The sequence below is a fragment of the Hydra vulgaris genome, chromosome 04, assembly GCF_038396675.1.
Source record: "Hydra vulgaris chromosome 04, alternate assembly HydraT2T_AEP".
In the NCBI taxonomy this organism is placed as follows: domain Eukaryota; kingdom Metazoa; phylum Cnidaria; class Hydrozoa; order Anthoathecata; family Hydridae; genus Hydra; species Hydra vulgaris.
The window spans coordinates 42,666,195-42,679,527 of record NC_088923.1 but is presented as its reverse complement, the minus strand read 5'-3'; the positions used below and the strand labels follow the sequence as shown (position 1 = coordinate 42,679,527).

Here is a 13,333-nt window from a genome sequence, read left to right as displayed (position 1 = left end):
CCTCAAGACCCTCGAATATTTATTGGGTCCCCAATATTTTCAAAAAAATTTTTTTTTTTAATATGTCAACCTGGTACTCAAATTAAGCGAAATTATATAAAAATTTCAAAAATAATATAGATTTCAAATATAGAATTGTTATTTTTGGTTTATTACATAAAAAATTACGTTTTTTAACAAAAAACAAAAAAATGCATTTTTTATGTATTTTTATGACAATTTTGTTAAATAAGTTAAAATTTTTCCAAATTAAATATTATTTTTGAAATTTATATCAGGTCTTGTTTTAAATTAAAAATGCTTAATATATTAGCTTAACACGATATTTGATGTCATAAAATTCTCTTTATTTTTTTATTTTTTAAAGACATAAACTTTTTAAATAACTGCAATAATATTAATTACTGCAAAACGTGTTAAATATTATTTAACTTCTTTTTTATTTTTACTATAAGGGTATATTTATATACTTTTTTAATATTAAATAGTTTAATTTAATATTACATTAAAAAATATGTTTGACATTAACAAATTTCTTTCTTTACTCGACATTTGCATAAATGAATTAAAATATGTTAAATTTTTGAATTTTTAAATGATTATTTCTTAAATTTCTAATTGCGGATTTGACAGTTAAGTTAAACTCAAGCATTAACTTTAATTTAAATAAACTTAAATATATATTTTTTTAAATCTAAATTAAATTATTTTATTTTCTTATCATAATAAAATTATATATTTTTAATTAGTTTTAAATTAAATCGTATATTTTTCATCAGAATTAAAATATATTATTATGACCTTTGCTTCAGGCTTAAAGTAATTGCATTTTTCAAGCAAAAAAAATCAATCATTACAATAAAATAAAAACAAAATAAAAATAAATGTTTAATTTTATCTGAATTTTTTTTATTAGTAAATAGCGCTTATATCTAAGGTTGCCAGATACACAGTTGCCTAAAGAAGGATACGGAAATGTCAAAAGGAGGACAAAGGAGGACATACTTAATTTTACCTTAAAACAGAAGCTTTTTAAGATTTTGGGGTGTTAATGACTTTTTTATGGTGGGAAGGTCGAGGCTCCAACGCTCTAGCCACGGTACTGATACCAGATGAGAATAAACAACAAAGTATAACATCCGCTAATGTTATATCAGAAAATGTTATATGAAATGCAAAAATTGCTTCAGCCGCGTGATTTTTCTGCAATATCTTGATTTCAAGGTTGAAAAAAACCATCAACTTATTTGACGACTTTGATTAGGTTTTCATGACTTTTAACATGGCGCTTTAAGTCAGTAGCTACTTGGTTAGTAACAGACAAGTATCATAAATCGTTAAAAAGTAATCATAATTCATTCTTGTTGTGTTCCTTAAGCATGAAAGCATAGGCCTCATTCCTTTTGTGCCCTTCCTGCGCCCCTTAAGCATGAAAGCATAAGCCTTATTCTCGCTGTGCCCCTTAAGCACAAAAACTTATTTTTCATAGTGGTTGAGAAATTGCATTTTCTTTTGGTAGAAATTGAAGTCATTTTTATAAAGAAAGTTGCAACTCAATTGTTGTTGCTATAAGAGCATAAGCGAAAAATGATGAAAGCAAAATGTGCTGAGTTTAAAACATTTTAATTAAAAAAGATTTATACTTTCTTAAGTTTTGAAATTCTTCTGCCGCTCTATAGAACAAAAAAAGAACTTTAAAAAATTATACAGTTTTGAGAACAGTTTTAAATGGAATGAAACTATGTTCTAACTTTTTTTTTTTAACCATATTTAAACTTAGTTATTTTTTTAAGAATAGCTAAGTTTAAATATGGAAATATACATTAAAAAAAACACACAAAAAATATGAAAAAAGATGGACATTTTAAATATGTTCAGCTTTGCCTGCCAGACAGAGGACAAAGGATAACAAAGGAGGACATGTCTTTATTTGCCGGACATCTGGCAATCCTACTTATATCTATCTAACATAATTGCGAATCAAACTTTTGTAACAAATATTTTTACATAATCAACATTTAAAAGTTATTGCGATTTTTTTAAAAATTAATTACTTCTTTTATTTTACCGCCTATAGAATAATTTAAAAGTTAAAAAATGATAAAAAGTTGCTTAACCAAAATCGCTCAATGCATAACACTTTAAAACAAGGCCTGATATATATATCTATATATATATATATATCTATATATATATATATATATATATATATATATATATATATATATATATATATATATATATATATATATATATATATCTATATATATATATATATCTGTATATATATATATATATAGATATATATTATGTTATGAGTTGGTTTAAAATAAAGGATGGGGTTTAAAAGCAAGGAAATGGTTAACTGAAGACTTAAATATTTGTAGGTTGTATATAAAAGGAAAACATAAAGATGGGTAAGAGTTATAAGGACAGATTAGTAAAGAACCTTGTATCAAGTAACGTTTGTTAGAGAAGATTAAAGTGATTTAGGTATTAGCATGTGGAGAGGTAGCAGCTTTAGGATTAAGTAGTAAAGGAACTAGTAAGATAAATTGAAGAGAGTGCCTTACATATTGTATAAATGAGCTTTAGTTAAGAAAAAGAAAATGCTCTAGATTGTTTATATTAGAGAAACAGCATAAATAAGGAAAGCTTGAAGATGATGATGATGATAATGATGATGATAATGATGGTGATGATGATGATGATGATGATGATGATGATGATGATGATGATGATGATGATGATGATGATGATGATGAGGATGATGATGATGATGAAACCTAAAGCCTGACGATGATCATCATCATCATCATCATGATGATCATAATCATGATGATAATGATGGTGATCATGATGGCAATGACGATTATGACGATCATGTTGATCATAATGATGTTTTTATATGCGGGCCTTGTTTTAAATAAAAAACGTAATAGCGTAATGTGAATTTGACGTTATAAAATTCTCTTTATTTTTTTATTTTTTAAAGACATAAACTTTTTAAATTACTGCAATAATATTAATTACTGCAAAACGAGTTAAATGTTATTTAATGGCTTTTTTTATTTTTACTATAAGGGAATGTTTATTTTATTTTTTTTAAATATTAGATAATTAAGTTTAATATTGCATTTTTTAAATGTTTGCTATTAACAATTTTCTTTCTTTTCTCAACATTAGCATAAATGAAATAAAATATGTTAAATTTTTAAAATGATTATTTCTTAAATTTCTAATTGCGGATTTGCAACTACAAATGATTATTTATTTAAAAACAATTAGCAAGCAACAAATAAAAAAATGATGTTAATTTAGTTACTTTATTTATTAAAAGTTTATTAGTTTATTGTTTTATTATTAAAATTATATCTCTGTATATATCGTATATTAAAAAATAATCGCTGCAATTTTTGATGCAGCCATTTACTTAAAATTTAATTTTGATTAAAAAAAAAATGTTTAGGAAAACTGAAGAAAAAATTGTGTAAAAAATGAACCAAATTTTTTTAAAGAACAAATGAAATTTAATAATTGAACAATATTTAGTAATATTTTTAAACAAATTTGACAGTTAAGTTAAACCCAAGCATTAACTTTAATTTTAATAAACCTAAATATATTGTTAAATCAAAATTAAATTATATATTTTTAAAATCTAAATTAAATTATATATATATTTTTTATCAAAATAAAGTTTATTAAACTAGTTTTAAATTAAATCATATATTTTTTATCAGAAAGCTTAAAAATTCAATCATTACAATAAAATAAAAATAAACTTTTAATTTTATTTGAGTTTTTTTCATTAGTAAATGGCGCTTGTATTAAACATTTCAAACTTATCAAACAACTGTCACTCAAACTTTTGTAACAAATATTTTTACATAAATGTCATTCAATTGTTAATGTAACTTTTTTTTAAATTAATTACTTCTTTTGTCTTACTGCTTATAGTGTAATTTAAAACTTAAAAAGTGACAAAAAGTCACTTTTTAAGTTTTAAATTGCTTACCTAAAATTGCTTAAAGCATATGTAAATCCCTCTACGTATAATGCTTTAAAATAAGCCCATAATATATATATATATATATATATATATATATATATATATATATATATATATATATATATATATATATATATATATATATATACTATATATAGTATATATATATATATATAGTTATATATATATATATATATATATATATATATATATATATATATATATATATATATATATATATATATATATATATAGTTATATATATATATATATATATATATAGTTATATATATATATATATATATATATATATATATATATATATATATATATATATATATGCATGTCAATTTTTGTTTATATATATATTTATATTGATTTAATTATACAGGATCCCAAGTTCAAAGTAGACATGTCAGATAAAAGTTTTGATGAGCTAAGTTATAAAATTGAATCTGATTACATTGATACTCTTCGTGTCAGATGTCACAAAGAAAGACAATATCGTAAGTTAATATTTATTTTACCTGTTTTAAAGTTGCTTTCTTTAAATTAAACAAGAATAAAGTTTTTAATATTTTTGTAAAACTTTTTTTTATTATATAATAGAATAAAATTTAATCAATACACAGAAGGGAACAGTTATTTAAAGTGTTTCATACCTCAAGCATAAAATAAATTTAAAAAAAGTTTCATTAGAAGTATTAAAAAAAAATTTAAACAGTTGAATATTCTTGATTTGTTGAATAGAATAAATAGTTTTATTTGCTGTTCCTAGAGAAAAATAGTTTTTTCAAATTATAAATTTTCACACAGTTTTGAATAATCATTGTATAATTTGCAAATTGTTATATCTAAAAATATGATTATATTATAATCAACACAGACCAGAAGTATTATTATTTTATTATAATCAACATAGACCAGAAATATTATTTAATAATATATATACATATATATATATATATATATATATATATATATATATATATATATATATATATATATATATATATATATATATATATATATATATATATATGGGTAGAATTCAATAAATACGTATAAACTTTTTTTTAAATATATATATATTTTTTAATAATATATAATTATTTCGATATTTCGCTGATCTATCGTGATTAGCGTCATCAGGTATAATAAATAAAATAGTTACAAAGAAATCGTTATAGTAAAAGCAAACCATTAAAAAGATAACACTAAAAAGCCAAAATATAATACAAAAAATTTTCTCAAATAACTGACGTCAGCAGATTTTATTAAAAAATGGCCCCCAGGTTTTAGTTGTCACGTTATCACCGTCATCCCGATTGAGAACCACATCACCATTTCTCAACTCCTGTCGAACCCTAGCTTTGCTTATTTCGAGTGACTCTCTGATTTTTCGAGTTCGATATTCTGGGGCTACAAATAATGTTTTGGGATGCAACCAATCAAACTTACCATGGCATGTTTTGGAATGTTCAGTTGCACTCAAACTGGACCATTTTTCTTTTAAGCTGTTTTTCTGGTGTTCAATACATCTCGATATCACCTTCTTTTTAGTTTCACCAATGTAAATCGAACCGCATGAACATTTAAGCTGGTATACGCCAGGGTTTGTGTTTAGTGGTAGTCTAGTTTTATTGTTGCAAAAAATGTTTTTTAAATTGGGAGTTGATGTGAAAATAACCTTTATGTTTTGTTTTCGAAATTCTTTACGAAGTTTTGGACCAACAATTGGTATCCAAGGTAGTTTTATAAAGGGTTGGGTATCTAATGGTTGACATATGGTGTTTTTTGAACCGTTTTTTAAATAGTCTTTAGTAATATTATTTAGAATGTTCTTGTCGTGGCCATTTTCAATCAAATATGTCTATTAGAAAATCAATTTCTTTTTGAAGGTGTTTTTGAGAACAAATTCTTTTTGCACGACATAAAAATCCTTTGAAAACGCCAATAATAATGTTAGGATTAATGTTCGAGTTAGGTTTAAGTTGAACATTTGTAATAGCTTCTTTCCGATGTATTTGAAATTCATAAGCTCCAGAGCCTGTGTTCGTAATTTTAATATCTAGGAAATTGATGTTTGAGGTCGTTTTCAAGTTCCACTGTGTATTTTATGGCAGGATGTTGTTTATTAAGGATGTTCAGGAACATTTGTTGTTGTTTTATTGAAGTGAAGCGAGCGTGACAATCATCTACATATCTCTTGTAAGTTTTTGGTTCGGATGTATAAACACTTGCTATGTTAAGGGCCTTTCTTTCTATATTTTGTAAAAACGCTTCCACCATAACAACCATTAAAGATAAACCTATAGAACCTGAATTAGGTATTACTCGGATATTGTTTTCATATAAAAAATAGCATATACTTAATGAAAGTTCAATTAATTGGTGAATGTCTGCAAGAGTAAGTTTAGTTTGAGTTTTTAAGTCATCAATGTCAGCGTTCAATATATCAATAATAACCAGAATTGCTTCGTCAATGGGTATGGATGGATATAAATTGACTATATCAAATGAAACTTGAACTTTGTTAGGATCTATTATCCATTGCTAAGCTTCATTTACAAAACTATTAGAATTCATAAGTCTACTTTTATTTTTGTTCAGAGTCGGTTGAATAATTTTAACCAACAAATCAAAAAATTACCATTATATTAAGAAAAAAACGGAAAAATATTATAAATTACAAATTACACCGATTATAAAAAATACTTTTGATCCTCCCAATCAAGTTATTAAACCTGCTATACTCAATTTAACTAATGTTACCCTGGATAAATCAACAACTGAGCTACTCAATTTAGGTCCAAATTTTGTACCACTGCAGAAAAAAATTCCTTATATGGATATTATAACTAATATCGAAACTTGCGCTTTACAACTTGAAAAACTTAAAAAACCAAAACAGGCAGAAACTCTACGACAAAACTGTTCACAAATTTTAACAAATTCACTAAAATTAAAATTAAAAGATAATATAACTAAGCAACAACGTCTTTCCATAAACAAATTTAAAAAAATTCTAGTATTAAGGTATACCTTTTCGATAAAGGCACAGGTTTCGCATTATTAAACCAAAATGATGCATCTCTCAAATTAGAAGAACAAATAAAAAATAGCAAAATTATTGATTATGATCCAACATCCACATTGACTACTAAATTTCATAGACAATTGTGCAAATTAAGAAAAGAAGGTAAGCTAGACACAAATACATACTTTAAAATGTATCCATCAGATTGTAACCCACCAAGGATTTACGGAATGATTAAAGCTCACAAATCAGAAAAAGATTACCCAATGCGCCCCGTTGTATCAACAATTAACACACCACCTTATGAAACATCTGATTATCTTGTTAAAATTATTCAACAGACTCTGAATGCTAATTATTCAACAGACTCTGATGCCATGGTAAGTTTGATTGGTTGCACCCCAAAACATTATCTGTAGCCCCAGAATATCGAACTCGGAAAATCAGAGAGTCACTCGAAATAAGCAGAGAGTCACTCGAAATAAGCAAAGCTGGGGTTCGACAGGAGTTGAGAAATGGTGATGTGGTTCTCAATCGGGATGACGGTGATAACCTGACAGCTAAAACCTGGGGGCCATTTTTTAATAAAATCTGCTGACGTCAGTTATTTGAGAAAATTTTTTGTATTATATTTTGGCTTTTTAGTGTTATCCTTTTAATGGTTTGCTTTTACTATAACGATTTCTTTGTAACTATTTTATTTATTATACCTGATGACGCTGATCACGAAATATCGAAATAATTATATATTATTAAAAAATATATATATATTTTAAAAAAAGTTTATAGGCAGCCGTATTTATTGAATTCTACCCATATTTTAACGTATAACAAGAAAATGACTTTCAAAGAATATATATATATATATATATATATATATATATATATATATATATATATATATATATATATATATATATATATATATATATATATATATATATATATATATATTTATATATATATATATTTATATATATATATATATTTATATATATATATATATATAATAAATATATATAATAATTATATTATAATCAACACAGACCAAAAATATTGTTATTATATTATATCCAATACAGATCAAAGATGAAAAAACATTTTCAATAATTTTACCTGTTTTTTATTGTTTAGTTCGAAAAAAAGTAATAAAAAGTTAGCAACATATTTCTCATATAAAAAAATAATAATTTTTTAGTTATTTACATCTTATTATGTTGGAAATATGTTACTAATATAGGTTAACAATTAAATGGTTAGTTATAAATGTTTAAGCTTTTAGTTCACTCTCTAATTATGGTTATAAAATCTCTTAAAGAGATCCCAAACCTCCGAGACATGTTGTGTTCATATTAAAAAGAATGATGGAAAAATTGGGCTAAATTTTTTTGATTAAAACAAAAGAATAAATGTATACCAAGAAAAACTAATTTTTTAATTTTAGTTGAAGCTTGCCTTCTCTGTTTTGTTGAAGGCCAAAAAGCATAATATACACCGCAATTGACAGACTTGATAATTCAAGCGCGTATAATATGCTGACTTTTTGGCCTATTACAAAACGGAGAAGGTGAGTTGGACTAAAATAAAATAGTTAGTATATTTTGGTATGGATTTACTCCTTTGTTTTAATCAAAAAAATTTGGCCTAAACAATTTTTTTTATCATTCTCTTTAATATGAAGACAACATGTGTCGGAGGTTCGGGATCCCTTTAACACTTTGTTAAGTGAATTTTTTTATATTGTTGGGCAAATTTCAAAGTTTTTTTATAATGAGCTGTTTCTAAAACAAAATGTTACACTGAATTTAAATATGGAAGAAATTTTGTTCTGTAACTGCGATTTTTGTTAGAAATTTGCTTTTTATTCAAAATGGCTGCCAAATATTGGTGAAAAAATATTTTTCTGCAAACATACGCATGTAATATATCATTTTATATGCTTTCTTCAGTTCTGGAGCCAAATATTACAGAAATTTGTGTGTTCAATAGCGTTTGAGGTCAGGAACCAAACATGTCGCAGGAATATTTGGGAAATGTGACCAGCAGCATGTTCAGTCTGGTATAAATAACCTACTTAAGTGACTGAATGGATACCTACGAGAACAGCAGCATGTTCATTTTGCTATAAAAGCCCATTGTTTTAGAGCTGATTTTTCATTTTTGGTCTTGACGCACACCTATCCACCATACCAAAGAACACAGATAGTTCAGTCAAAACTAAAAGCAATACTGTAACTCATAAAATTGTGGGAGTAGTGTACCAGAACGTATTGACATGCATCAATAAATCCAAGTTTCTTAGTGGTGCACATTGGATAGATAATACACCTGTGTTCAGTGAGACCTGGTTCTTAAGTTTTCTTATATAATGATGCAAGCATAATAGAGGTGCAGGAACTGTCCAACAACTTGTTATCAATGAACGTCTATCCGCTGTGTCAACAAAACATAGCCAAGAAGATAAGAGATGAATACCAAACTTTCATGACTTTGGGTAAATAACATAAAAATTCAAGTTATAAGAAAACGAGTTAATAGATAAAGCAGATTCAACAAGGAAACAGAAAGCTTAAGGTTTCAACGTGCGTATAGCGAGCAGAGCTTACAACATCAAAACAAATGATGTGGCATAGCAACGGAAATTAAAAGATTTGTGTGGCATTATATTGACAGATAAAGACAAGGCATTCCATTGTGATAATTGCTACGAGGCTTACTTGGCAATTTCATGGAAATGACAGTTTCATGGAAATGGAATTACATGTGAACAGAGACAAGGAAAGACATCAGTCAAATGAGAAAAAGCGAAAGGCTATGGAGGAAACCAGTAAGTAGGAAAAAGCATGCAGAAGTCTGCAGTATAAGGATGCCCTAAAAAAGATTCGTGAAACAACCCAGTCCAGGAGACATGTTCATAAAGATTCCAGTAAGAACTAGTTGTAAATGTTTGGATAAATGAATAATAAGATGCACAATCCAGTGTTTATGTGACCACATAATCAGTTGCGGTGGCTTAGTATCATCGCAAAAACTGCTAACATCATCTTTGGTCAGAAATGGACAATTAATTCTAATTGGCTAGGTAAAGAATTGAGTGATTCTGGGTCAGACTCGTATGAATTAGAAAGAGCACAGTTGCAGACACTAGACTACCGATACTAAAGATCTCATCTACATTATCTATAGTCCTCAGCAAGGACTATAGACAGATATTTGGAAGAAGTGTCTTACCTCAATCTCCTGATAGTGCCAAATTATCTTCTCAATAAAGATGCTAGTAATGTTGTTATCATTGGCTTAGACAGTACGAACAAAGGTGCTGGCCACAAGTTGTACGATATCAAGGCAGACCGCATTACAATTAATGGTCCAGCCAGAGAGCAGAGAACATTAACCATGAGAAATATTGAGAATACTTCTCATTCAAGATCTGATGGTGCGGTAGTCTACAAATTCAAGCTATACTGTCTTGTTGTGTTGGCAACCTGTAGATAAAGTAAAAAGTGCTGTAGATTTTTGGATGTCAGACTGCTCTGGAGATTGTAGCATAAAGTTAAAAAACCTAGGTGTTGAGGACAGAAATCATTCATGTCTCCATCAACTTCATTACACACTCTTGGACAAATTGCCATAGCCAACTTACTCTTGCCAAGTCATGCAAGTCACTCCTTATCCTTATAGACAGAATACAAAGACAAGATGGATCTTTAAAATATTGAACATTGCAGGTTCAGAGGTTTTGTTTCTAATCACTTTGGGCGCATTAGTGAAATAGCAAAAGAGTTTGTAACCAGGAGACAATAAATCCAAGACTTTTTTAAAAAAACTTTGGACAAAAACTTGAACAAACTTGTACTAGCCATATCAGTTTATATACAGAATGATTGGTTTATTCTCTGTTCAGAAGTGTATGCTGAAATAGGTGAGATATTTTTTTCTACAATGGAATTACTTGGAATTGGCTCAAATTATAGACATATTGATTCGACAGTTAAAAAATGTTTGTTCATGTGATTGATGATATTGATTATTAAAGTGGTTTGAGTATATGGTTTTTAAACAGCTTGCAGAATTCTTAGTTCATTCAGTTGGTTTGTGAGTTGGATTTCAAATCGTTGATCAGATATTGTATTGGCGCCTCATCGTTTTTAACAGTAAAAAGTCCAGATTATCACGATATTGGGCTTGTGCCCAATATCGTGATAATCTGGACTTTTTACTGTTACTTTGTATTAAATGACTGCAGAATTTCAGCAACCTTGAAATCCTGTAAAAAGAGATATTAGAGGGCATGGTTGTGGCTTCAGTACTTGAAGTTTGAGGCAGTGGCTATTTTTAGCGGCTATCATTAAAAAAGTTGCATTTTGTAATCTAAATTGTCATGCTACCGGCAATTTCTTTCCAGAATCAAATTCTGCGTCAAATTTCGCCACAGAAAACTACCGTTAACTTGAACTTTTTCAAAAAAGTTTAATTTTTTGGGCAATGTGAAAGTATCTAACCAAGAACTAATAGTAAATAAAATTAAAGATAAGTTCAACTTTTATTTGTCTTATAATCCATGAGTTTGCCTCCACAAACTTTTTGATCTTGATGTAAATGAAGAATAGGGTAAACAATTTTATCAGTGCATAAAAGATATGGTGAAGTGATATCTGAGACAGTGGAACATAAACATAATGGGCTTTCGTATATTTGTATGACTACCAAAAGGTAGACGAGATTCGAAATAAAAAGCTTTTAATAACATGTTAAAGTAAATCAGTTTTCTTTATACTATTTTTTTTTTTTTTTCGCTTATCTTCTACTCATGTTTCAGTTGGTTTCATTTTAAAACATAATATCAACTATATAAGTACGACTTTTATTAAGAAAAATCTGCGTTGTCACCTTTGTACCCTTGAATATTTTTATTAGGTTTGTTATGAATTTTTATCAAAATGTACTTTTTGTTATGCACAAAAAAAAAAAAAAAAAAATTTAAAAAAATTGATATTTTTTAATTTTTAAATTTATATAATTTTTTTTAATTAATTGGTGGAAATAATGGATTGTTTGCTAATAAAAGCAACTAATTTTTTAAATTTATTTTTTATATTTATTTATTTTATTAATTTTTTTATATTCATTTTTTATATTTATTTGTTTTTTTGTGATAGACTTAAAAGGTTGTTCTTAAATATTTTTTGTTGTTTTGAGAATATTTATTACTATTAATAATATTATTTTTGCTAGTCTGAGCAATTATTCAAACTAAGTATTTCCAAGTTTTAAATTTCACATTAGTGTTTTAACAATTTTATTAATTTATTTGAACGAAAATATATTTAAAAAATATTATAAATTATTTTGTTTATTTTTCAATCATAGAAGCAGAACTTTATTACCAGGCTCAAATATGGGGAAATAATGATATAAAGAGACGTGCTCAATCGTATCAGCTTGATTCATGTAATCGCCTTCAAGAAATTTCGTCAGCTTAGTAAAACCTAGCCCTTTAAAATGTTATTAGTGCGTCATTTTTCAAAATGATAACTGCTATTCGTTAAGGCTATGTTATAAGACTCTCTAATGATATTCAAGTCAGCATAGCCGAGCAAAGAGTGAACACATATCTGAAATGTTGAATAAAAGATGAATATGTGAATACAATATTGAACTTACATTATACAACGTGAACTACAATTCCTAAATATTTATGATTACATAAATTAATTTTATAATTTTATGTTTTAAATTTTTTTATAGCTCATTTTTGTTGTATATTTATAATTTTTTGTTCCACTTTTTTTAGTGACTGTTTAATAAATTCAAACATGGTACTATCTCCTATATCATGGTACTATCTCCCATTAAGCATGTATAGAGCATGATATAATATTTCCCGTAAAATCTCTTATTGTGTTCCTTTTTTAAAAAGCAATCAAGATATTTAAAAAGTTAATTAGAATTTTTAGTTTTATATCGGAAAAAAAGAAAAAAACTTAGTTTATATCCATAAAGTACGTACTGGGTTTATATCCATAAAGTACTTACTATGGACATCAATAAAGTACGTACGCAGTAAAACCACTAATTTAGAACCCCTTCTCCCTCTTGTACAAACCTGAATGTATTTCTTGTACAAACCTGATTGTACTTCTGCGTACGTACGTATCATTGCAAAATCATCCCCAACGCATGAGTTTTTCAAAACATTAAAACCAAAATACTTTTTGTTAATTTGAGATATTATTATATTTTTGTTAATATGAGATATTATTATATTTGGTTACATTTTT

At 26.6% G+C, this 13,333-nt stretch overlaps 1 protein-coding gene across 1 annotated transcript in view; it reads left to right on the top strand.

The window, feature by feature from the left end:
* LOC100207309 (dnaJ homolog subfamily B member 12) overlaps positions 1–12,884 on the top strand; it is a 55,599-nt gene extending 42,715 nt beyond the window's left edge. The window contains exons 9-10 of the mRNA XM_065796396.1: positions 4,404–4,518; positions 12,423–12,884. Of these exons, the coding sequence (XP_065652468.1) occupies positions 4,404–4,518; positions 12,423–12,535 (228 nt within the window). The 3' untranslated portion in view covers positions 12,536–12,884. The remainder of the gene's footprint in view (positions 1–4,403; positions 4,519–12,422) is intronic.
* The last annotated feature ends 449 nt before the right edge of the window (positions 12,885–13,333 follow it).